Source organism: Uranotaenia lowii, chromosome 1, assembly GCF_029784155.1.
Source record: "Uranotaenia lowii strain MFRU-FL chromosome 1, ASM2978415v1, whole genome shotgun sequence".
In the NCBI taxonomy this organism is placed as follows: Eukaryota; Metazoa; Arthropoda; class Insecta; order Diptera; family Culicidae; genus Uranotaenia; species Uranotaenia lowii.
The window spans coordinates 110,552,269-110,580,024 of record NC_073691.1 but is presented as its reverse complement, the minus strand read 5'-3'; the positions used below and the strand labels follow the sequence as shown (position 1 = coordinate 110,580,024).

The window sequence follows — 27,756 nt, the reverse complement described above, 5'->3', positions numbered from 1 at the left end:
ATGATTGATTTAGATATTATTGATCATTAAATATTCATTAAAATTAACTCTAGGATGTTTTTCTATTCATTATGTGTTTGTTCGGTTTGTAATGAAAACATTTTTTTTTATTTTTAAATAAATTAATATTTAGATTCCACTGAGTGTTTTGCTAATTTCGGTATCTGTTCAACAAATCAAATTTAATACTCCTCGATACGGGTTATGCGATCTCTGTGCGGACATGTTTGCTGTTGATATGGTTTTCTCAAACAAATCGACAATTCTTGCCCATTTGAGTGCATGACGTCCAATGAACACTCGATTTTCCTGACCGGTCAAATCTATCACCTGAAATTGAAAACATAATTTCAAAAAGTCTGAAAAAAGGCAAAAGAAACTTTCCACGGCTTTAACCTCTTCCTTGTATTTTCCACTTGAATCATAACGAAGGTATAGATACCGCTCCTAAACTTATAAGACGTCTTAAGCTAGGCTGCGACACTTTTGTACGGTTGCACGTTCATCCAGTGCTCCTACGCCCACCAAATCAAGCATTACAACATACATCAAGCTTGTGTAATCGTTCCATCAGACGGCCTCCGAAGTGTTCCCGGATGGGACCTTAAATCTCTGATCCAGCGGCTACTTCATACCGACACTTCCGGCCTTCGGATTCCACATCAGTCGTAGATTTTCCAGCAACGGTAAATTTCCTATGTGATCGATTTCATTGACGTCATCGAACAGCTTCGAGAATCCTTTCAGCCGACGGATGCGCTTCTGGGACAGATTCAAACTAACCAGATTACCCAGCTGAATATGCCAGTTGACACACTCGGCTATGCGATTGGCCCGGATGCTCAGTATTTGCAGATTTTTCAGGTGACTCAGGTTCGCTATGCTTTCGATGTGAGACTGCAATGATAAGTCAAGCCCTCTTATGCATGAATTGGCAAAGGCTATGTTTTGACTTATTTCTTTAATTAATATTATCCGGGAGCAGCTGATTTTTTTTTGTTTAAACTAACTACACTTTTGGCAAGAATCTTTTTTTTTTCTGAACTTTGTGTTTTTTTTTTAATGCAGACAAAACATTTTTGCTGTTCATGTTAGGATTAGGGTAGTAATATGTATATGGTTGTATTTCAACTGTTTTTTTTTCGACAATTTTGGTTTTTCACAGGTGATCAATATCAAAGAGTGGAAGAAGCCAGACAATACGTGTATTTTCTCAACAGTGACTTGCGAGCATGGACCTATGACCTATTTTGCTTGCAAATGATGATCGTTCTTCCTTATAACTTGATTGCATTAATACAAATTGTGGTAAAGAAATCAAAACAAAATACAATATCACTGCTGGTTTATATTTAATCCGGAACCCTCTTTACACTGACTTTATAAACCAATAAAGAAAAATTGATCGAATATAAAAATTTCCTTATTACTGGGAAAATTAATGACACGCCTACAGTCTCAGGAGACCAACGCTGCTACCGAAGCAGCCCGTTGAAATTTATATTGCATTAGATGTAAAATTGAGATCTGCACTTCACATCGAGTGGTGTGAATTTAGAATCGTGTACATTTCCATCGCTTGTGATTTCACAAGCGATGATGTAAATTAAAAACAAGTTGCAAATTTATGTTGAAAGCGATGGTCCAATAATTTGCATCGCTTTCAATGTAAAATTATACGATCAAATTTTTGCTGAGTACAGCAGTTTTGCTGAGGCATGTTTTTTCGTTTTTTTTTCTTTCATGCTGAATAACGAGAAAACTATAAGCTTTAGCTATATATGTATAATGTTCTAAACATATTTTACTGACATTACAAGGTTTCTAGTGATATAAGTTTTATTGAAATCGGTTAGATATAAAAAGAGTTATGATGATTTTAGCTTGGAGTGTCAAATTGACACTCCTAGTGCTGATTAGGGTAATGAAATCTAATGCGGATGAGGGTTAAAGTATAACAATAAGGCGGCATCCATAAATTACGTAACGCAAAAAATGCACTTTTTTGACCCCCTCCCCCCCGTATGTCACAAATCGTATCGCTACGACGTACCCCCCTCCGAAAATTACGTAACGCTGATAATTACCCCCCCCCCCCTCTTCTCATGTTTTTAAATACTGATTTTCAAAGATCAAAAAACGATTTTAACATAATTTTTTTAACGTTTTACAAAACGGAATTTATATCTATCCAAATCGCTCCTTAGTACTCAATGATGATAGCTCTTTGATAAAATAAATTGATTGTTTTAATCCGAGTTGCTCTGTGCTAGTTCACTTATGATCTACCTTGTTTACTTTAGTTTGTTTAAGGAGTATAACTTTGTTATGCAAAATATATTCCACTTAGTAATATTTTTCAGAATAATCAAAACTGCATTTTTTTAAACCAATTGAGAAAAAATAGTAAATTTCCGTCTTAAGGTTGAACTGAGTTCTTGGGAGTAAATGAACCTAATATTCGGTTTTCCAACGGTTAGTTCACGGATATTCAATCCGCATTTGTAGGAGTCTATCTCAGAATCTTTAAAGGGGAAAGGTTACAAACCAGTTTCGATCATGTTGAAGCCTACAAATTTTAAGCAGATTTTGGTATGTTTATCATTTTACGAAGATGGCATGACATCAAAATAGCTGCGATTAAGTAAACTGAAATTTTTAAGGAAAAAATCGTTACGTAACGATGAGCATACCTCCCCCCCTCCCCTATGTCACAATTCGTAACGCTCGAGCTTACTCCCTCCCCCCCCTAGGAGCGTTACGTAATTTATGGATGCCCCCTAAATAAAAAATCTATGGCCAAATTTTTTTTTTCAAATATTTTTACAACGAAGTTTTGAAATAAAGGCTTTTCGAATCGCATGCGTGGCTCAGTAGAACGAATTCCACATCGCCTATGGTTTCTACTCAGTGATTGACCGAGGCCATCAATTTTGTGATGAAAATTTGAAATAATTCTCTTTATAACATACAAAAAAATCTTAAATAAAAAAAAAGATGCTTCCGCCTATTCATGTTGTTAAACTAAAACAACAAATAATATATAACCTACTTGATGGTGACTGGATGAAATGAGAGAAATATAACTTTAAGTCCGGATCTGAAATGAAGTTAATTTGAAGATTTCCGAAGCAACTGTAATTTAGTATAAAAAATAATTTAAATATATAAAGTTAGTCGGCTTGAGAAAATTTATATTTTTACTAGCAGACCCGGTAAACTTCGTCTTACCATGTTAAACTTGGCGTCCATTTTCCATTTTTTGACTAATTTTAAAAATCATTAAATATTGAGTTGTTAATCATTTCTAATTTGTGAACTTGTCCTAGTCTTTTTTTACATTTCCCTCCTTTCCGTTTACTCGAATTCTCCCGCTTAACTCTATCGAATTGTATGTTGATAATATGTATGTTTCATTTATTGTTTACCATTTAGTTTACTTATTCCGCTATGTCAAGTTCCCATAAAGGTTTCAATCGAATTCAAAAGTTTCTCATTAATTGGAATTTATTGTGAATGATACTTTGTGGAAAAAGAATTTTGAATATCAGGAGTATTTGCCCAATATTCTTCCAAACGCTACACTTTCAGCGCCCGAGTAGCTTTGAATGGTTTATTTTTAAGAACTGAAGAAATAAAAACACATTTGAGAACATTTTTTTTTACTAACCATTTTCAAGCAGCTTTTTGTTCACTATTCTCACCTTTGGAAGCAGTGGTAATTAATATCCAAATTTTCATCAAAATCATGTCAAAAAAAAAATCACCGTTTTTTTTTTATTTTTTCGAGCAAAAAATGCAAATTAAATTCCTTTGAACATTAACCCAATCAATCATGAGAACGATTGGTTTTGAAAAGAGGACAAAATATGTTTAGATTGTCTGTTATTTTTTTTTTATTCAACCTAATTACAGCTCTTTTTTTTCTTTTTCATCCTAAAGGAAATGACTGCCAATTCAAACCATTGTTTTTAAAGATTCTAACTGAAGCATTGAGGTGTTCTGATTCAAAAATTTCCTGAACAGTGTTGGAGGTGATCTGCGATTTCATTTAAGTTTAGGTGATATTTTCAAAATTCAATAACATTTAATTAGAACTCAGGTTTTAAAAAATTAAATAAATCGAATAGAAATAATCTGTTAAGGCTACGATGATTTCATGAGTTCATTCTATTTTCTAGAAATTTTAATGTAAATATACCTCGAATCCTTAAAAACATTCGAGTGTTTTTTTTATTATAAATTGTAATTTTCAATAAAGAAACATCGGGGCTAGTGCAAACGGATATCATCACAGTTCAACTTTCATATTCTTTCAAAAAAAAAAAATCTAAGTATACATGTGTCCCATTTATTGATGCAACTGAAAACACATCGCTCTTTTTCAGATGCGTCAGTGCAAAGACTTTAAAATGAATTAAATACTTGTTCATGTTTGTATTTTTTTTTTTTGGCAACTTTTATTCGCTTCAGATTTAACACTCGGGATACCCTTTCTGACCATTTTGGAGAAAAAAATTCTTAAAAGGTATATGTTTCATGGCTAAAAGATGCGTTGCATTATGAATGAAGAAATAATATACACATTTTTAGTAAATGTTGAACGTTTGCACTTTTTCTAGTGTATCTTTTAATTTAAATTTTTCTTATTTTATTGATAACTTTCACTTACGCTTGGAAAAAATCAAAAAGTTCTTTGCATTCGGCCTTTAAATAAACATCAATCCTATATACCCCATTTTTATGGACAGGCTCTTGTTCAGTTCATGTGTCTGTTCATTTTCAACGGATTTTGTGATGTTCTGTAAATTTAAAGGAGCTTTATACATATTCCGTTAAGCACATTTGCACATGTTCGAAAAATGTTTCTGAGCGTATTGGATTGTAAAAATATTATGTAAATCTTCCCACTTTCCTTTTTTTTTCAAATGTCCGCAAAAAATCATACCAATATTTCATATGCATCAGTTTTAAAATTCATATATTTTTTACAACAATTCCTTTTTTAATTAACACAAATTTAAAATAGTTTTTTTTTATCTTTAAAAGGTTTAGATTTGTTCGGCAAAATATCAATCTGAGTCACATCAAGGCGTCATTAATTACCATGTGCTGTACAGATGTGCTGGGAATCATAAAGAAAAATATCACATCTAGGCTTCATAGCGCCACCACGTGCATTGACAGTATGCCTGGTTGAGAAAAACGCGCCCAAATGTTCCCATTAACCAGTATGCTATACCATGGTTACTATTCTCTCGCGACGCCTCGACCATGGAGACGAAAAACAAACCGCCTGGCGCCCAAAGTATTGAAAATTTCAAAAAAATGGAAGCCATGACTTTAATTTCATTCAAATAACTATAGATTTAATTATTACGGACAATTGATGCGACTTTTTGTTATTTTTATTCGATATAAACCGATTCGCATGTCTACAGAATATTCTAAAAATAATTTCATTTGAATCCTTTGGGTCATTTCAGAGGAGTAGTACTACACACACCGTTACAAGAGAATTTTATATAATAGACTAGCAGACCCGGTAAACTTCGTCTTACCATGTTAAACTTAGCGTCCATTTTCGCGCTTTCGTTAACATGTCCAAGTTTTTTTTTATATATCCTTCCATTCCGTTTACTCGAATTGTCCCGCTTAATTCTATCGTAATCAAACCAAAGAATGTAACTCAATTCTAACGGTCTTTATATAAATTTTCAAAAAATATCTTCAATTAATCTTACATACATCTTACATTTATACTTTTCATTTACTTTTCTGGGATTCGGACGCTTTGAATATTGCCGAATGGTATCAGCTTTTCGTTGCAAAATACATTTTTTCAGCACTCAACATAACCATCAAACTTGCCAAACCTTATTCTAAAAAAAAATCCACTCTTTGTAAGTTGTTCCATAAATTATTCCATATAGATATTGATGATATCTATGTTTCATTTATTAAACACCATTTAGTTGATTTACTCCGTTTTGCTTGAGTTCACTTTAAGGTTGAAATCGAAATCAAAAGTTTCTCATCAATTGGAATTTATTTCATATGAAACTTTATGGACAAAGAATTTTGAATATTGGGACAATTTTTGAAGTATTTGCCTAATATTTTGTCTAACGCAGCACTTTCAGCTCCCGAGTAGCTTAGGATGGTATATTTTTTAGAACTGAGGAAAAAAAACATTACAGAAGGTTTTTTTTTATCCAATTTCAAGCAGCTTTTTGTTCACTACCCTCACCCTTGGAAGCAGTGGTAATTAAATAATATCATGTCCAGTAATAACAAGGTCATGATCGACGGCGACGAGCTGGAGATAGTCGAAGACTTTGTCTATCTCGGCTCACTGGTGACCGCAGACAATGACACCAGCCGTGAGATCCGGAGGCGAATTATCAGCGGAAGTCGTGCCTACTATGGACTCCACAAGCAACTGCGGTCGAGAAGACTTAGCCCTCGCACGAAGTGTAACCTGTATATGACGCTCATTAGACCGGTTGTTCTCTACGGGCACGAGACATGGATATTGCTCGAGGAGGACCTGCGTACACTCGGAGTATTCGAGCGACGAGTGTTAAGAACCATCTTTGGCGGCGTACAGGAGAACGGAGTGTGGAGGCGAAGGATGAACCACGAGCTCGCGCGACTCTACGGCGAACCCAGTATCCAGAAGGTGGTGAAAGCCGGCCGGATACGCTGGGCGGGACATGTTGCGAGAATGCCGGACGACTGTCCTGCAAAACAGGTGTTCGCTACGAATCCGGTAGGAACAAGACGAGCGGGGGCGCAACGAGCGAGGTGGTTAGACCAAGTGGAGCGTGATCTGGCGAACGTGGGGTGCCCGAGAAATTGGAGAACGGTTGCTATGAACCGAGTGAATTTTAGGAATTATGTTCGTCAAGTTATGTCGTGAGACGGAATACTATGTAAATAAAAATAACATGTCCAAAATATAAAGCTGACCGTTTTTTTATTTGTTCGAGGAAAAAATGCAAACCAAATTCCTTTGAACATTAACCCAATTAATCAAGAAAACGATTGGTTTAGAAAGGAGGAAAATATATGTTTATTTAGGTTGTTTGTTATTCAACCGAATAACAGCATTTTATTTTTTTTTATCCTAAAGAACATATCTGCCAATTTGAACCATTGTTTTTAAAGGTTCTAACTGAAACATTGGGGTGTTCTGAACAGTGTTGAAGGTGATCTGATGTTTTATTTGAGATTATGTAATATTTTCAAGATTCAATTGGAATGCAGGTTTAAAAAAAATAATGATCGAAAAAAACTTATCTGTTAAGGCTACGATGATTTCATGAGTTCATTCTATTTTCTGGAAATTTTTATGTAAATATAACTGGAAACCTGAAAAATACATTTAAATTTTTTTTTTTTTATTATATATTGTAATTTTCAATAACGAAACATCGAGGCAAGTGCAAACGGATATCATCACAGTTCAACTTTCATATCTAAGTATACATTTGTCCCATTTATTGATGCAAGTGAAATCACATTGCTCTTTTTCAGATGCGTCAGTGCTTGGTAAATGCTTGGTACTTCAATTTCACTGAACACTGTTTCACCATAAGACCTTCATTTACAAAGAAATTTAACAATTATGAATACAGTAGTTTTTCGATTTTATCACGGTCAAAAAAAATTTCACCGTGAATATGGCGAAACCGTGAATTTGGCGAAACTAAAAATTAAAGTGGAAAAAAGTATTTTTACTGTCTTTTATCAATAATTTATAATGTATTCAGTTTTGGAAACGTTTTGTATCAATAAATGTTGATCAGACGATGTAATAATCAAAGATTAATAAATTCAAAAAATAAATGTCAGATAAAATTATTCTTCTCTATAGCAATTATAAGATTTTTTCTTGAAATAAAACCCTATTGAATATTCATTTAATAAAATCAAGTAAGTTATTTAAACTTTAAAGAAATTTAACAGTCGTTATCTTTTATTTCGGTTTTAAAAAAGAGTTCAAAGAAAAATGCATCAAAAAATTTACTTCTACGAATTTCAATATTTTAATCTTTACACCTTTGATTAACTAAAAAGCTTACTTTTGTGAAAAATATTTTCAAATTTGCTCAATTTAGACTTTTAAAGTGTGTTTCTCGAAATTAGCTTTATGCGGGTAGATAATCCTTTGTTTTTCATATGTAGAATAGCAGAAATTTTAGTCCTTTTTACATGTTTTAAGGCAATGCTAGCTGAATTTCATTTTGATCTTCCAAAATTATCTATTCAGACAATTTATCCACATCTTTGAATAATTCGCAAAACCAAAAAAGTTTACTTTTTTAGAGCGGCTAACCAAGCACAAGCGACAACACTAGCATTAGCGTGACGTTAAAGTACTTATGTCGATTATTACAAATGTTTTTTAAATCCAAATGACGATTTTAAACACTATATAGCTAAAATAAACAGTTCAATGGCATTTTCATATAATTGAATACCTTTATACCATGACATAAACCATAAAAATATCATGAACAAAGATGATCTACGCTTTTGAACGAAAACTAAGGACCTGGAAACGCTTTCTGAATGATTTCTTACAAAGCGTGATAAAATCGGAACAATAACCGTGAGAAAATCGAGCGTGAATTTGGCGAGTATTGATAAAATCGAACAGTGATAAAATCGAGAAATTACTGTATTCGCTTCTGATTTAACTCTCGGGATACCCTTTCTGATCATTTTGAAGAAAAAAAATCTTAAAAGGTATATGTTTCATGGCTAAAAAGCGCGTTGCCACTTGTTCTACGGTGTGAAATGACAGGAGTTAATATTATTTTCAACACTTTTAGGTCATAATAAAAACTTATAAAAAAAAATCTGCTTTTGCTATCAAACAAATTATGCTTCTGGAATATCAATCACAAAAAAACTTTTCAACAAAAAAGCGAATCTTAAGTCTCTCCCATGCAACCAAAATATGTTAAACAAAAACACACGTTTATGTTCAGTACGTACTTGAGTTCTGTGTAAACAAACAGTGAACCTGTAAACAGTTTTTCGATGAATTATTTGAGAAAAAGTCGAGTTTGTTGAGTCAGATTGTTTATTTGGGCCCAACTATGTATAAATGAAGAAATAATGTATACATTTTTTGTTAATGTTGAACGTTTGCACTCGCTCTAGTGTACCTTTTAACTGAAAATTCTTCGTATTTTATTGATAGCTTACACATATGGTAGCAAAATATTCTTTGCATTCGGCCTTTAAATAAACATCAATACTATTTAATCCTTCCTAAAGGACAGGCTCTTGGTCAGTCATGAGTCTGTTCATTTTCAACGGGTTTTTTTTTGGTTGTTCTGTAAATTTAAGGGCGCTTGATTTATCTTCAGTTAAGCACATTTGTACATATGTTTGAAAAATGTTTCTAGACATATTGGATTATACAATCGTACGTAAATCTTCCCACTTTCTTTTTTTTTCAAACGTCCGCGAAGAGTCATACCATTTTTCATATGCATCTGTATCAAATTCATGTTTTTTAGACAACCATTGCTGATTCAATAAACATGAAATCAAAATAGTTTTAAAATTTAAAATCGTTTAAATGGTTTTGATTTGACCGGCAAAATATCAGTCTGGGTCACATCTACACCCAAAATTCAGCCTCTGTGCCAATGGCGTGTAGTCAATTACATAGCATCATTGGTACAAGAAGATAACGCTATCGGTGCTGATTCGATTTGCTCCCACCGGCATTAATCTCCCAAGTTAACAGAATTGCGTATGTCTGAAAGAAACAAAATAAAAACGCTTTCACGTCCCTCCCTATCGCATCACAAGACGAAGAAGGATGGAAATAAATACCGGCCAACACCAGGCAGCCAGCGAACCGAGCACTGTGCGTGTGAATGTAGAAAAAGCAACAACAAAAACGATTCCAATGTTTACATTGAAAGAGTGTGGATGCTCGTTTTTACAATTTGGATTTTTTGGCTATTTTAAACTGTTGTATTGTCATTATTATTAAGAAGAACTGTGATAATTTTAGCGATAAATTCACAAGTATACCTTCTGTGATAAATAAGTGACCGTACTAAGATGAGTGGCGAGGATGCTGCTCCAGACGGAGCAGCATCAGTACTTAACCTCAATCAACCGATACTAAATCCAGGACAAGAAAGGATGGAAGAAGACATGGAAACAACCAGCAGAGGAAAGGATCACGTTGACGCAGCAAGTAGAAAAACATTTAAAAACTACAATTACCAAAATGGGGATTGCCGTCCGTATCGCGTAATAGTAGAGAACACAGATGTAGAAAAACGAAAAGTTGTCAACAGATTACAAATAGGGATAATGCTACACCAAAATGGTTTTGACAAATGTATCGATGATATCAGGAAGACAGCTAGAAATAAAGTAACAGTGTACGTAGGAAATATTAAAGATGCCAATAGATTGGCAAATTGCCAGAATCTAAATCTACAGGGATTCAAATCTTACATTCCGAAACAATTCGTCACGGTGACAGGAGTTATTTCTGGTATACCACTTGAAATGAAAGACGAAGAAGTAAAACACTTTATCAAGGCCAAAGCAGAGATAGATTCCATTTTTCGAATGCATCGCTATAAAGACAAGAAAAAGGAACCCACATATAAAATGGGTGTAGTTTTCCGTACTAATACTTTGCCAAATGACATCAGTATATATTCTGTGATACACAAAGTCCAACCGTACATTAGAAAACCGATAATCTGTTTTAAATGTCTTCGTTATAACCACTTGTCCAAAAATTGTAAAGCGTTGATTGAAAAATGTATGTCATGTGCTGTAGAACACTCGACAGAAAATTCTTGTAACGTTTTAAAATGTTTGTACTGTCCAAATTCTAATCATAAGACGACTGACAGAGTGTGTCCTAGATGGAAGAAAGAAAACGACTTACAGGCAATAATGGCCAAGAAATGCATGACTTACCAGGAGGCAAGGCAGTACTACGAGGTTCCAACTGAAAATATGTTTGACGTTTTGAGGACTACAGAGGATTTTCCAACAATTGCAGAATCATACTCCAGAGTTGCAGCTAGCGGGCGTAGTTTTCCACAACAACTCCAACCAAAGCGTAGTGAGTGGAATCCAAACGACAAGAGAAATAGATCTAAAAAAGAAAATAAAGAACCAAACAAACTTAATGTAGAAACAGATAGTGTACCAGGAGTGGCCAGTATTTTGGGATTAAATCAAAACGAATTCGCCAAAAAACGTAAAATGGAAGAAGAAAAAGAGGAAACAAGAGGCATAGGGATGTTCAATAAGTATAAAACAGGAGAGTTAGAGAGGTTTAAAAAGGAAATTGAGGAAACAATTAAAAAACAATCACAAGAAGAACTGAAACAAATAATTTCAACAATTAGCATGAAATTAGAAACTATTATGAAACCACATGGCACAAAAGGAGGAGAAATATCAGCTTGCATCTTGGGTGAATTAAATAAAATGCTAGGATCTGCAGGAGACAAATAATGTTCACCGGCGATTTCAAGGTGTTACAGGCAAATATTCAAAGTTTATTTCGAAACAAAAACGAACTAACACACGAACTGTATACCCAAAATTATGATGCAGCATTGCTTTCGGAAATCTGGGTCAAACCAGAACAGATTTCTACTTTACGATGGAATATTCAAGGCTACCATCGACATCTGGCACCCCGTGCTGACGGGTATGGAGGAGTAGCAATATTCTTGAAGGAGGAATTTAAATTTGACAACATTCAATTACAAACAACAGACGATTTTGAAACGCTCGGAATATTCATACCTAAATTAGATCTGGCACTAGTTGTCGTCTATGTGAACCCAAGAATATCAAACGATAATTTAGAAACAGCCATAACAACACTCTTTAACGAAACAGCTAGATTCGGTAAAGTAGTTGTAGGAGGTGACTTTAACAGCCATAATGTAATATGGGGATGCCAAGAGTCAAACGGTAAAGGGACAATTGTACATGATGCCATAATAGGAGCTAATTTATTACTATTGAACAATGGAGCTGTAACTTACATTCCTCCAGTTTCCAATCAAAGATCTAGTGCTATAGATTTAACATTGTGTTCTCTTAATTTATTTAATGTGGTTCAATGGAAAGTTGTTGATAAAAATTTCGGAGGAAGTGGACACCTATTTATTGAGATCTGTCTGGATTTAAGGATAAACCGTAAACAAAAATACTACTACGATAAACAAAAAATATCGGAGGAAATGGCACAGGTTGAGCACTGGGAATTCGAGGACTTGAAAGATCTGTCTAAACTTTCCCAAAATATAACTAAAAAACACAAAAAAATAAGCAAACATACACCAAAATATTACTGGAGCTCGGAGTTGTCACAGCTCTATGAACAAAAACAAAACGCACTACGTAGTTACAATCAATGCTGTAGTAGTGAAAACCTAGTTTTTTGGAAAAGATCTTCTGCTATTTTCTTGAAATCCAAACTTGAACACATTAAAAACAAAATGATAGAACTCTCCAGCTCCATTGATCCTAGAAATTTTATTTATCTTTTGGTTTTCGCAAAGGTATGTCTACTGAGCATTGTATTACGTATGCAACAAACCTAATCAAAGCAGCACGAAGAGCCAACTATACCACAATTGGTGTCTTCTTTGATTTTTCAAATGCTTTTAACACAGTCGACATTGATAAATTATACAATATCATGATACAAAATGGTTTCAACGAAGATACATGCACATGGATCTACAACTTTTTAAACAACCGGAAAACCCTCATTCACACCGATCAAGGAATTGTCAGCCAAACTATTTGTACTGGAGTACCACAGGGCGATGTTATGTCACCTATTTTATTCAATATTTACACAGCTTCTTTGCATAATACAAACCTCGACCCAGATATAACAACTTTACAGTTTGCAGATGATTTTTTAAAAATTGTCAAAGCAAAATCTTTAGAAAAGGCCATTAACAAGATGCAATCTGAAATAAACCGATTCATGGCAAAAGCTACGGAGTTAGGATTACGTCTTAATAGCTCAAAAACAAAAGCAATGCTATTTAAAGAAAGTGATAAACAACTCCACTTAAGAATGGGAGGAGAAACCCTTGAAACAGTGAGGAGCTACAAATATTTAGGTATAACACTTGATCAGGCACTCAGATACGGTATACATGTTAAAATGCTGAAACAAAATGTGTTGGACAGACAAAACATGCTAAAAATAATCAGTGGTATAAGATATGGTGGCACACCGAGAGTGATGATGCTGTACCATAGAGCTTTGTACGGGAATTATTTGAATTACGGCGCAGTAATCTATGGAGGAACAGCTAAGAAATATTGTGACATGTTAGAAGTAACGAATAGACAATGTCTGAGAATTGCTACAGGATGTACTAAAACTACACCAATTAACACATTAGCAGCAATAGCTGGAGAAGAACCGCTGACATTCAAACGCACTTATTTAGCAAAAAAACGTATTGCCTCCATCGTAACGATCTAATTGCACAACAACTACACTCTTTAGATTTGGACAACGTTCAAAGTGAAGCAAAGTACACTTTTCTAGAAAGAATTTACATTAAAAACATACAAGAATTTCAAACGATATACACAGAAACAAAACCAGAAATAGAAATAAGAGTCGAGATAGAAGATCAAATGATTGGCTCAAGAATGAAAAAGAATGAAACATCTCCAATTGTTATGAAAAAACTGGCCCAAGAAATGATAAACAACCATTATAGTCACCGTGACCAATGGTACACTGATGCTTCTAAAAGTACGAACAAATGTGGCATTGGAATTTATGACGCTTCTTCCGATACAAAGATAAGCATTTCCTTAGTAAATAATGTTAACATTGCAACTGCAGAACTTTTAGCTATAAGAGTAGCTTTAGAACAAATACACAACGAAGAAGGAACTGGAGTTGTAATTTTCACCGATTCCCAGTCAGCCTGTAAAATTTTAAAAAGGGACATAATAAACAAAAAATTTGATCAAGTCACGCACGACATATGCTCACTAGCTACAACAAAAAATGTAAAAATCCAATGGATACCCTCACATGTCGGAATAGAGGGAAATGAACATGCAGACGTTCTAGCGAAACAAGGATTAGACGGACCAATATTACTCGAGAACAAACTGAGACTCGATGATGCATACATGAGATACAAATCAGAATCACTCGAATCCACGATTTTGTGGTATAGGAACATGGTGCACAATGAAAGTAAAGGAATCAAATTTTATGAATTACAATCAAATTTCTCTACCAAACCCTGGTATTGGGATATCGAACTAAGCAACATTCAAATTCGCACTTTGAATCGTTTACTAAGTGGCCATGACTATTCACCCTATTATTTAGGAGTGATGAAAATTCGAGACACTAAATTGTGCGAACTATGCAACACGAATTTTACCACCGAACATGCACTTCTCAAATGCATTCAATTCAATCATATAAGGAATAACTATGATTGGGATCGATATTCCAATCTGATCGAAATTATTCAAAATTTTGAAGTAACAAAACTAAAGGAAATCCTCAGTTTCCTAGAGAAAGCTCGCATGAAAATTTAGAAAAACAGAAAGTTTGATCGAAAATTATGGAAAAAAAGGAGCATCCCTACGAAAAAACGAAAATCAACATATAAACAAGTAGTGGTGATATAGAGTATAAAACTCTCTGCCAATCAAACAGATCCATAAATACATACAACAACAAAAACATCCTTCTAATTCAATCCCTTCAATCCACCGGCAAACAACCACGGCCGAGCTGTGCGTGTGTATGCAGTAAAAGCAACAACAAAAAAAAAACATTCCTTCAATTCAATTTGCCGGCAAACAACCACGGCTAAGCTGTGCGTGTGTATGTAGCAAAAGCAACAAGAATATATTCCTTCAATTCACCGGCAAACAAGCACCGGCCAAGCTGCCCGGCTTTAGCAGCTGTGTATATGTAGCGTGTGTATGTAATAGCAGGCAGTAAGCAACGCACAGTTCTCATTCAATGGGTTTCCCGTTTCCTCCACTCCCGTTCCCTTTCCCGTTTCCATCGCAAGACAAATGAATACCTTGAAAGGAGGCCAAACGCCGGGAAGCCACTGTCGTGCGTTTCTTTTGTGATTGATCGGTGGCAGAATGCATTTGACAAATATCCCTCTTCCTGCATGAAGCTCAAATAGTACACTGGTTAAGATGTCGGTCTGGCAAGACCATTTGGTTAGTGACTTGAGTTCGATTCTCCCTACGGGCGCTGTGGTTTATATTTTTATTTTCTTGTTTCTGGGATGAATTATCCAATAGAAACGAAATCCCATAAAATGTGTTTCTTGTTTTGCTTGAATGTAGTGGTCATGCATCATTTTAGTTGGGAGCCGAGTCCTTATGCCAGTTACGGTTTTTCAAACATATCATCTTCGGCACAGTGCACATTTCAGCGCATTATCGGCACAGAGATGTGCTAAATAGGCATTGGATTTTTGCAACCTCTTCTATGGGTGTAGGCTTCATTTATTCATATGTGCTGTAGGTACAAATATGGTAGGAATCGAGAAGGAAAAAAACTAAACTACACACTTAGAAAAATCCACGTAGATTTACATGCAACTACATGGGTAGAAAGGAATCGGCTATTTACAAGTGATAATACTGCACATCTCATGTAAACTCCCGGTAGCATTCATTGCTGTTGTTTACTGTACATTTACATTATTTTGCACGTCTCACGAATCCTATTGGACAGGGAGTGGTTTCGCAAAATAAAAAAGTCACCGGTTTTATGCAATAAAAATAGTTTTATTTCACATTGATCTAACTTGCTTCTTGATTAACAACACTTGCACTGATTTTCGTAGCCGATTCCCCCGTCAACGGAAACGACAGCTGGTGCAATAAGACAGCAGAAAATTGGATGTCGCACAGTTGGGGTTATGATGTTTTTGGCATTCAGCATCAATTTCCTGTAAATAACAGCAATTAATGTGAAATTAATGAGTCAATCACAGTTATTTTCAATATTGATTTACCTTAAATCAGCAATTACGGGTGATGAAAAAAAATAACAACTTTTGCCGACGCAGCACGGGACGGGAAACGAACAGGAATGAAAACAAAACAAAACTGACAAACGGCACTGGCGCTGGAATAAGCATGCTTCGACATGTAATTTCCATAGAAATGGCTGTACAGCTATACTCTTTTTCAAAAATTTTCAAGCGGTGATGTAAAAATGTAAAATCACTTGTACTGTAAGGTTACATTTTTTTATCTGTGTAGGCTTCATATCGCCACCACGTGCATTGAAAGTATGCTTGGTTGAGAAATAGGCGCCCAAATGTTCCCACTAATCAGTATGCTATGCCCTGGTTACTATCCTCTCACGACGTTGGCTCGGGACGCCTCGACCATGGAGACGAAAAACAAACCGCCCGCCCGGCGCCCAATGTAAAGAAAACCTCGAAAAAATGGATGTCATGACTTAAGTTTTATTTAAATAACTACAAATTTAATTATTACGGACAATTTATGCGACTTTCTGTTATTTTTATTCGATATAAACCGATTCGCATGCCTACAGAATATTCTAAAAATAATTTAATTACAATCGTTTCGGTCATTTCTGAGGAGTAGTACTACAAACACCGTTACAAGAGAATTTTATATAATAGATAATCAATGGAATGTACAATCAACTTTCTGTGAAATGTTAAAATAAACATAGCTGAAAACATTTTTAAAGCTAAAAATTTGAATATTACTTGCGTTACAGAGCATAGAATTCCAACTAAATTAATGCTATTGAAGATTTGGATTGATAGTTTGAGCTGTGGAGAGATAAGAATAAGTTATTAGGCTGTTTTCAAATACAGCTGTAGGTTTCTATAGCAGATTCCTAGAAACGTATTGAAAAGTCAAAGTGATAATTTTATTTTGAAAATTAGGCTTGAACAAATATCAATTTCTTCTTTTGTCATCCCCCCCCCCCTTCGAAATTTTCAGAAACCCGAAGGGGGAAATAAATAACGTTTGAAGTATTTAATGTAAATTTCGAAAAAAAATCAAGAATCCAAAAGTTTATTAGACGAAAAAACAAATTTTGGAAGATGGAAGTTATTCCACCTTTTAAATTCTTGATTTTATTGAATGTTTCAATAAAAAATTACTTGTTTTTTAGGTTTTGTGCAATGATATTCTATGCAACTTTGTTGAATACAAGTTTTCGTGCAATTTATTCCAATTTATTTGTTTTTCGCATTATTTTTTATTGTCCCCCCCCCTCGCGATGTTCCAACACCGGGTGACAAAAGAAGGATTTGAAATTTGTTCCGGCCTTATTTAAGCTTAATATAGTGTAGTTATGATTTTTTTTTAATATTCTCTCGTTCAAACGACATATAATGAACAAAACAACACACAAACAAAAAGAAAATATGAGTTAAATCGGCGGCGCATTCCACTTCACACACATAAGATTTGAGACATTCATGTGTTGACTGCAATAAGCGATGGAAGCCAAAAGCTATTCTTTCTCTCCTTAAGGAAAACCCATAAGATCTGTCAAAAGTTGTGCCAAGCTTATGCCATATTCGTTTTCATCCTGGTGGTCCACCGGTTGAGCACCAAGTGCTGTCAAAGCGTTTTTTTTATATGAAGATGACAGCAGTTGGTGCACAACCGGTTGGCCACCAGATGAAAACGAATACGGCATTAGCGGTATCCCACCCGCACCAATGCAATACCAAACCAACTCGGCTGCCGAGTCTGGGCCTGTGTTGCCTAAAAAAATTCTGTGTTTTGACGAAAAAAAATCTGAGATTCTGTGATTTTTCCCACAAATTCTGTAACGGTTTTCTGTGATGCTTTCTCCATTAATTTAATTCAAAAGTCATGTCAAATTGCGTATTTTCTACATTTTACATAAGTCAAATCAATCAACATTACCAATTTTATCATAATTTTCCAATTCATTGATCCAATTCCTGACATTGAAAATTAAATTTTGAAAAATGTCCAACATTTAAAATTCTGTGAAATCTGTGAATATTTCTAAAATTATGTGTTCTGTGACACAGATTCTGTGATGAAACTTGGCTCAAAATTCTGTGAAATTATAGATTTTTCTGTGATTTCGGCAACCTTGGCTACAACCGACTTCCTGAAAACATACGATCAGAAAGAAACATCGACAAATTCAAACATCTCATCAAGATATTCACAAGAGCTAACATAGAAGCATACATTCATTACATACAACTTGACTAACAGCCGGTTTCTGGTAACCTGACTAGCCAGCGTTCCCTTAAAAGAGATCTTTCTCACTGGGAATGCCTTAAACTCCTGAATCTTCATCATCTTCTCCAAGTCCCCAGAAACTCGTAAAAAGAAACTAAAGCCTTGCAAACATTTTTCATCTTTTCGCCACCACCAGTGCCATCCCATCCCATCAAAGTTTTTAGTGAAAAAACTGTATTCTACTATTCAGTTCAAAATTGAAAATGAGAAAATATTGTACAAAAATATCATTGAAAAAATAGTTGGAAAGATAAAGAAAATAAAAGAATGATGAGGAGGTTTTATGCCTTTGGAAGAAGTGGCTTGAATTTAGCTCCACTCCCAGGGGCTGCAATCAATCTTAGTTCCATCATTCAAACTGGTAATCAAATCGTTGAAAAATAATACAAACAGCAGAGGTCCCAGGTTACTTCCGTGATGTACCCCAGACTGGTTTATAAAAGGAAAGGATATGCTATCACCAAATTTAAGTAATTCTGATACACCGATCTGTGAGAAAGGATTCCAACCAAACAACCATGTTGTCATGAACACCGAATTTAGATAGTTTGGCAAGCAAGATTCGGTAACCAATCGTGTCAAATGCAGCTTTGATGTCGGCGAATACCGCGTCGACTTGCTTTTTACTCCCCATCTGGTTCAGACAAAACTATGTGTATTGCAAAAGGTTTTGTACTCACCTTTCTGGTGACGGGATGAAGTTCGGATTTCGAAAATTTTAGACCCTGGGGACAAACTGCTGTACGGTTTTTCGATCGCCATTTTTAAACATTTTTCCATTTTTCCGAAAATTTACGTTGCTGGAAAGATCTGTTGTAAATTCGTGCTAGAGGCATTGAAAGAGCTTCGATGCAGCGGCAGTAAATTACAGCTGGAATTATATTAGGTGCAGGAGCGAATGAAGTTTTCAATTGCCTCGCAGCTTGTACAATAAGCTCTTGGTTTATCACAAAAGTGTTAAGTTCGATTGTCTCGTTTAAAATCATTTTAAAAATGTATTAAACCAAAAATAACATCATTCTGATAAAAATTTAAATATTTGTGATCCATTGATCTAGGAAAAATACTCCCGGCACATAAAAACTTAAAGTAAAATGCCTAAAACTATTTGTGAATATAAAAAAAAGTTCCATCGATTGGAAGCACAAAAAGTCATGTAATTGAAATTATAATATCTGTGATTTGTATAACTCTCGTGCTGAAACTTGAGAGTTGTTAAATTTGCTGAGTATCAATATTATGTCAATACTTCGAATTTTAATTAAGCAAAATTACCGTTTCAAATGTACGGTGAAAATGTTAATTTTAATTATTCTGTTTTCACTTCAAAGCTAGTCTTTTGCTCGAATGCATTCGCTTGGCGTGGAAAGTTCTGTTCTTTTAATTAATTATCTTAAATAAAATTCGGATGGCATAGCTGAAAAAATAATGCATGTATTATAACTAACAGACCCCCGAAAAAAAACTTGTTTGGTGTGTGAGCATAGATTATCAGCCCGTCCAAATTATAATGCGTGATGTAAATGGGTTTGTTCGAATTCTCTTAAATAAATCATTCATTTGGGAAATAATAATTCCCAAAAATAGTTATATATTTTTTGGCAAACTCCACCTATTTTTCGGCACCGCTTCATTGTCAGATTGTAGTCGCATTATATAAATTTGATAAAAATTGCCTAAAACGATATATTATTTTTAATGCGCCCTGTGTGATGCAGCACAGATAGGCCGTTTTTCGAGTGCCATTTTTTTCCGAAATAAATAAATTTCCGCGCTTTATGATTTTCTCTCTGTCACCCTCGTACAGAATGCCTCGCTTCCCCATCACGTTGACCCATCACTTGTCGTCCCCTGAGGTCCCGGCCCAAAGGTGCCATCCGAAATTCGTTGACTGGTTGCATACATTTTCTATTCTACTTGTGAACCTCCCCTCCTCCAAACGTCTACACGGGTAGAGCAATGGAACAAAAACAACAACAAAAAAACACATCGGAAAACTGGTGCAATGCATTTCATAATCTGTACATCAGCGTGATTATCTTATTCTTTGCTGGCGAAAAATAATTGCGATTATGTACCTACCCGCTCTCGGCCCACCAATTTTTTTTCATGGGAAACAAAATTCGGGTTTCGATACATGGATGCATTTTTGGGAGTTTATTGCAGCTGCATCTGGGATGCTATTTTTTCTCTTCTCCATTCCGTTACTGCTTATTATGCTGCTGCGGATGCTCTTCGGCCGCTATAATTTTCCAATATCTTTCAGTCATTATTTTTACATATGATGCTTCAAACTACCGAAATGACAGCCCCTTTTTGCCCGATTCGATTCTAGTATTTGTTCTTCCTGTATCGTTTGATCTTGATTTTATATGCATGTACTGGATATTTCCTTTGTTTTATGTATCATTACGTGCTATGTGATCGGTCGAAAAGGGCAATTGTTACTGTTGCCTAAAAGATGATAAGTAGGGCCAGGTTTTCCTAGAGCGCATTGCTATGTGGGAAGCGAAAAATGTTGTTAAAGTTTGTATACTCCATGGAAAACCAATCGACGGTATCGAGAGAAAACTGTTCTTATTAGTCACTTTTCAAGATGAAGCGGATTTTCGTATGTAACGTCATGTCAATGGTTAAGAGTATAATCAAAACCTTATAGGCCCAGAAGACAATACCGTCAACCGGGCATCAATCAACAGCGGAATTAGATACAAGATTTGTATACCACAGAACTGATATAAATTTTAATTTTATATAACGTAATCGAGTTATCTTTTAAGGAATACAAAATAATGATGACATAATTTTTCACATCTCAAGCTAGTATTTTAAAGTTTTTCAGCAACTACTTTCCTTGAAGCATCTCCTGCACGAACTTTCTTTTTTATATCCCAATTCACCTTTAACATTTAGCTAATCCATCGTCGGTCCCCCATACTTACAAATTGCTCAGTGTAATAATATCAGTATCACGGTTAGACACAGCGTGTTTTTTGCTTATCATTACTCTAAGACGCGTACAACTACGTATTTCCTGCTTGAGATTACTGCAATGTGCCTCAAAATTGAATCGTCTGTCGAAAGTGATTCCCAAGATTTTTGGCTCTTTTTTGTATGGTATTGGTATTCCATCTAACTCTACTTTAAGTTTCCATGGTATGTGGTTTTTTAGACAGAAGTGGCTGCTGAGACATTTCTCTGGAGCCATTGTGAATCCCATTGATTTGGCCCACTTCGATATTATTGCCACTGCTATTTGAAGTCTTTTGTTATTGATTTTCAGACTGCAACCAGTTACAACAACAAGGATATCATCCGCGTAGACGAATACGTGCACCCTTTTATTTAAGTGCTGAAACATTGAGTTCATTGTGATCAAAAATAAGGTTACTGCAAGGACAGATCCTTGCGGTACGCCATTTTCTTCTTTTTTAACACTAGACAGTGTTGTTTCTATGGTGACTTGGAATGTGCGATCAGTGAGGAAATGTTGAACGAATTTACCAAGTATTAAATCGATTTTCCAGTTATAAAGTTGTTTCAAAATTCCCTCTTTCCATGTGAGCCTTGAAAATATCAAGTGACGCAATATGCACCTGGTGATCATTGGAAAAGGCTTCGTCTATGACTTCTCCTACGTCTGCTAAGTACGGGCTCGTCCCATATCCTCGGCAAAACGCATTTTGACGTTTATATAGCAAACTAGCTGACCCGGTAAACTTCGTTTTACCTTCTAAAGTATAAATCGTAATAAATGTTTAATTTCATCTACACGTCGGAAATGGAAATCGTAACAAACAAAGTTTAATTTGTATTGGGACCCCCTATCATCAAAAGTGAGATCCTTGAAACTATTATACAAACCATCTCTGACCCAAAAAACCCTCGGATACCAAATTTCACTTCATTCCGACCGACCATTCATACGTGATGTTATCACAAAGAAAACGCCTCCATTTTTATATATAAGATAGGGTAAATGATCTTGAGCGGAACTAGTCGAAATCTGATCTTGAGCGGAACCATTTATTTTTCCTAAGATATAGGCAATGATTGTTTATGAATCTTATCAAAATGTTGAAAAAACACTTTTTCAAAATCTTTTCAAACAAGCATTAACATTTCTGCTAAAGTTTATTAACTGAAATAATGTTATTAGAAGATTTAAAAACATACGCATTTCTGCTGCAATTTTCATCAATCTATGCTGACTTTGAACGTCAATTTATGTAACCCTTGGCCGTTATAAACTGATTCTTAATGACTAAAATGGTAGAAAAATTCTTAAAGAAGCATTATTCGGGTTTCAGTAACAAGTTTTCCATCAAAATATCAATAAATCGCGTAGTTTTTTAAAGTAAAATATGATCTTGAGTGGAACCATCTTTGATCTTGAGCGGAACTACTAGCTTCCGAAATAAACCGCTAGGTGCGCTGTCTTATGCCTAATGTCTCACACGCGATTTTTACCCCTGAATATATGCAGCACCTTTGTATTTTACTTATTATATCAGCTTTAGGGAAAGAAAAGATGTAAAACTAAATTCGAATAGAAAAAAAATTAATTAAATGGTGTCGTAGCGTACCAAGCTAGGCACACAAAAAGTTTAAATTGTTGGGGTACAAGAAATGTGTTTTTGATTCTTTCTTTCAGAAAGTCGGCGGGAAGGAGAAGGAAGGCTTTCATACATACTTTTGGCATAATTCGAGAACTAATGATGCCAATAAAGTTAAGCCATTATTTCAGAATAAGAATCAATCTTCATTGCCATTACTGTTCGTACTTTAAGAAGTAGCTTTCATTTAAAGAGGTTGTTTTATATGTTCAAATTCCAATTGAAAACGATATACTACCCAATAAACAAAAATTTAAATTGATTTTAACACACATTCCTTCAGTTTTACAAAGTGTAGCAAAGCACACCGGGTTAGCTATTTTATAATACTCCACGATTCAATTGGTGGCCCGGTATTGAAACTCTATCCAATTCTCTTGTGTTTGATTTTACACTTGAGCTCGAACTGGAAGGCGGTTTGAGAAATGATTGTTTTATTAATTGAGCTAAATAATTAATGTTTCCATAAATTTTAAATATAAATAAATTTAATCTTGATTCATAAGAAACTGGAATTTATAATAAACTTTATTCTATGAATGAATTGCTTAGAGCAAGATTGCCGAAATCACAGAAAAATCTGTTTTTCACAGAATTTTGAGGATAATTTCATCACAGATTTCACAGAATTTTTGAACTTTGATCGGATTTCCATAATTATAATTTTGTTTGGTCAATACTGAATTTAGGTTTCTTACTTTGAATTATAAAAGTATGAAAAGATTCTCAACGTAAACTGATTTTTACCAACTAAAATTTAAAAATAATCCATTTTATCGTGAATTTCCAATGAAATTAAAGGATTTAAGGGAATGAGAAATGACAAAAAATCAAATTTTTTTCTCAAAAACATTGATTTAGAGCAATGTACAGTTTTTTTTGCAAAATCTGTAATTTAAGGCATCTTCTTATGTATTTCTGACTCTGTCGTTACCTTCAAAAATCGTTCGGGTCAATATGACCCGAAGCGCAGATTCAAAGGTTCTTAATCATAATTACAATATACTGAGGAACTGACATTTTTGAGAGACCAAATATGTTCTATGAATATGTTAATCAAATCAATGAGAAAAAACTAAAATTTAAGTTTGAAATATCAATTCATTAAGAAATGAGATACAGCGATGCAGAGACAAAATTGGATGTATTTGTTATGAGCTAGATTTTTTTTCTACCGGAAAATCCAGAATAGCGGTCAAAAAATTCATTGGACCTCCACATATTATTACATCGTCAGATAGATGTATTCTTAACAATTCCAGAAATTAAAAAAAGCACCAAAATACTGCAAAGTTGTCAGAAATTATAAGCAATTTAAAAATAAAATTGTTTTTTGGGACTTCTTCATTCGGAGCCAACTACAGACAACCTAGTAGAACAAATTCACTTCCTTTTAAAATATTTAGAAACTAGAAAAAATAACCTACACAATGAATCCAATATCATAAAAATCGGTCAACATTTGCGGCCACGGGAATAACAACAAATTTCAAGTCAAATTTCCCCGAAACGCAGATTTTGGGAACAGCTTTGGAAAGTTAAGCAAGCAATAAATTTGAACGGATATTTTGAGAACAACTTTGGAACGCTAAGTTTCTTTTTTTTTACGTAAAAACATAAATTTTTTAACTTTAAAATCTTCAAAGATGAAACTTAATTGAACTTTCACAGTTACACAAGTATTGAGAATGAGAGCTATTGAAGATGTTGACAGAAGAAAATGGTTCCGCTCAAGATCATATTTTAGTTCCGCTCAAGATCAGCGTGGTTCCGCTCAAGATCAGAATTCTTACTTCAGTAAAACAGCTCTAGAGATATTAGGATTTACTCTAAAATATTCTAAAAACCATCATTAGAAAGCAGAAACCAAGATCTATCCGCTGAACTGAAATTTTTTGACGTAGAATTACGTCTTACGGGAACATTATAGGGGTACAAATTGAAATTCGCGAACGAATCTCGCGTCACGAAAACGTTCCAATTAAAGGACATCTTTTCCGAAGAATAATTCGAATCGGTTGTGTGTTGGTACACCAATACTAATAAAGCGCAAATAGAAATTGGTGCGCAAAACACCCGAGCGAAAAAACCTCGATCGTCGACCCAAACTGCACTAGATCCGCAGTTATAAAAGGGCAAAGATTGCGCCGCCACGGTTTCATTTGGTTTTTGGGCATTCTTCCGTGTGGTCGGAGAGGCATTCTTTCATAGAGTACCAACACTGCCGGCCAAAAGTTTGGAAACAATTTTTGGATGCCACATCTCAGCAAATTTATGGCACATTGCATATCTTTTCTTTGTATGTATTAGGCAATAATTTTATACTAAGCCTAACAGATTCGCATGAACTCGTAAGATGACAGAGCTTTAGGTGATAAAAACTCCAGGCATTTTTGGTGTTGGTAAAAATTATCGAGAATTAATCAATCTTTACTTGAAGTTTTCATGAAACACAAATTTATTTTAACAAATTTCCAACAAGTAAGCTTAAAAGATTAGCGATACGTTGTTTGATATCAGGGAAAAAGATGAAATAAAGTTGCATATTTTTGAAGACCGATAACAAACTTTTAACCGATACACCATACTGCGGGGTAATTCCAAACTTTTGATCGCTAACTTACACTGGTGAACAAAAGTTTTCGACACATGCTAACTCATCGCATCTTACTACATTAATTCAGAAAAGTTGGTGATGTGAATAGATTCTGGGAAATGTTCTCTACATAAGGGCATAAAATGTCCTATACTCAACTTTTCTTCCATAAGAAGGATAGACTATGCTAAATCGACGAACATTTCAACAAAACACTAAAAGTGTCGAATGTTTATGTCCATCAGTCTAAGCAGCTATTTTGATAATTGAAGTACAAGGCTATCTATTGCTCAAAGTTTAACGATGTGTTTTGATAAGTATGTTTTCATGGTTTAGAAGGGGTAATCCCAAACTTTTGGCCGGCAGTGTACTTTAAATTGATCCGGAAGAAAACCCAATGGATCAAAGCAAGCTTTTGTTTGTCGATACTCGCATGTGATTTCAACCCTTTTTCGTTATTATGCTTTGAACTTTACCTTCATTTTGCGTGCGCTAAGATATTTTCGGAATATAAAATAAAAATTTGAGCGAATTCGATTAGTCGCTCGGCAACTTTTGAACTAAAAACTTGCAAGTTCAACAAGGGCTTGGCTCTATCGCTTTTGCGATAGTGTTGCAATGCTTAGGAAGTCGGCGGTGGAGCTGGTGCTTATTTGGTTTACATGTTGCTGTGTAAAGGGGTGAGGGCTGACTTGAAACGGCACTATTGATAACAAGAAATAATATAAAAGTCAAAATTTATCGAATGCTACATATTTGTTATAAATAATTAAATAAATTTTTGTGAAATGGAAAAAAATGTCGTAATTCTACGCAAACTTTGTGGTTGTGTCTGATATACAACCTCTTAAACTTTTTTTTTCGGATATAACCCACTGCCATACCGCTTGATCAACTGTTTCGAGTTGCGTCGAATTGAGCCATTTAGTTCCGCTCAAGATCATTTACTCTACTCTTCTTCTAAGATAGTAACAAGTCGACGATTTACCATGCGTTCCATTATTTTAGAAGGACAACATGTGAGGCTGATGGACCGAAAGTGGCTCGGCTCTCGACTTTGACATCCATTTTTTGGTATCGGTAAAACGAGGCTAGTTCTCCAAAAAGCAGGAAAGTTTCCTTCGTCCCACAATTTGTTAAATAGGTGTTTGATAGGTGTTTGATTATTGGTTATCCAATAGAGCAAGGCCCAGACGACGTTCCTTTAGCATTATCAAGTGCGAAGAGAAATTCGTTCATTGAAAACGGTTGGTTGTAGTCTTCATTGAGGTAGTCTGTAGTGTTGAATAGGGTCACGTTTGCTTCTGCTTGTGCTTTATAAGCACGAAAAGTAGAGTTATAACTTCGTGTTGCTGATAAATCTTCAAAGCATTTGCCCAATCATTCGGTGATTGTAGAGGGATCATCAGTGTAATGGCCGTTCACTTTTATAAAATAGCCTTGTACTCTTCTTTTTCCGTTTAATGAGTTCACCCGTCTCCACAACTCAGTGGAGGATGATTGTGAGCTTATGCCGTTCAAATATTCTTCCCAACTGCGGTGCTTACTCTCGCGTATGATACTCCTGCAATCATTTCGTGCAATACAATATTTTTTGTGGTATTTATAAACTTTAGAGTCGTTTGGAGGTAATTTTTTCATAGCACGAAGATATTTTCAACGAGTTCTTACTGCGAGGGCGACTTCATCATTTCACCAGAATGTGGCTTTTCTTCTCACTTTTCCGTCAGTTCTTGGAATGTTTTCTTCACAAGCCTGATAAAAAATATTGTTGAGCTCTTCAACTCTATAGGAGGAGTGTGGATCAAGTAGGTCTTCCATGTGTTTTTCAAAATTGACCCACTCAGCTTGATCGTAAAGCCATCTTTGTCTACAATTAATAAGTGACAAGGTTTCTCTGGTCGTGATTTCAATTGGGAAGTGATCACTTCCCCGGGGATCACGGTGCACCAATCAATCTAATGAGTTGGTGAATTCTGGAGAGCACAATGATAAGTCTATTGCAGATCTAGTTTGGGCGCGGTCAAAAGTTTCAGAACCATTATTAAGAATCACGAGAATGTGTTTTCGAACAAGACTCGTACTGGTTTTGTGGAGTTGAGTTGCACGAAAATTCCTTGCTACACTGATGCACAGGATCTTGTGGGCGGTGGTGATATGGTGATCTATCGCGCTGGGACGTTGAAGTTCCTGTAGCGACTGGAGGTACAT

The 27,756-nt window shown here is 35.0% G+C and overlaps 1 protein-coding gene across 1 annotated transcript; it reads right to left on the bottom strand.

Moving 5' to 3' along the window:
* Positions 1-624: 624 nt before the first annotated feature.
* LOC129737800 (dynein axonemal light chain 1-like) lies at positions 625-27,756 on the bottom strand. Its single transcript, XM_055728961.1, has 2 exons — positions 27,670-27,756; positions 625-897 (listed from the first exon to the last, which is right to left on the bottom strand). Exons 1-2 carry the CDS (start codon positions 27,754-27,756, stop codon positions 625-627), a joined length of 360 nt encoding a protein of 119 aa, XP_055584936.1.

Excerpts from the sequence above, each read along its gene's own strand:
- LOC129737800 (XM_055728961.1), bottom strand. The coding sequence starts at position 27,756 with ATGTACCTCCAGTCGCTACAGGAACTTCAACGTCCCAGCGCGATAGAT. Across the intron at positions 898-27,669 it reads ACAAGATCCTGTGCATCAGT|TCTCACATCGAAAGCATAGC; the intron begins GTAGCAAGGAAT and ends TTATCATTGCAG.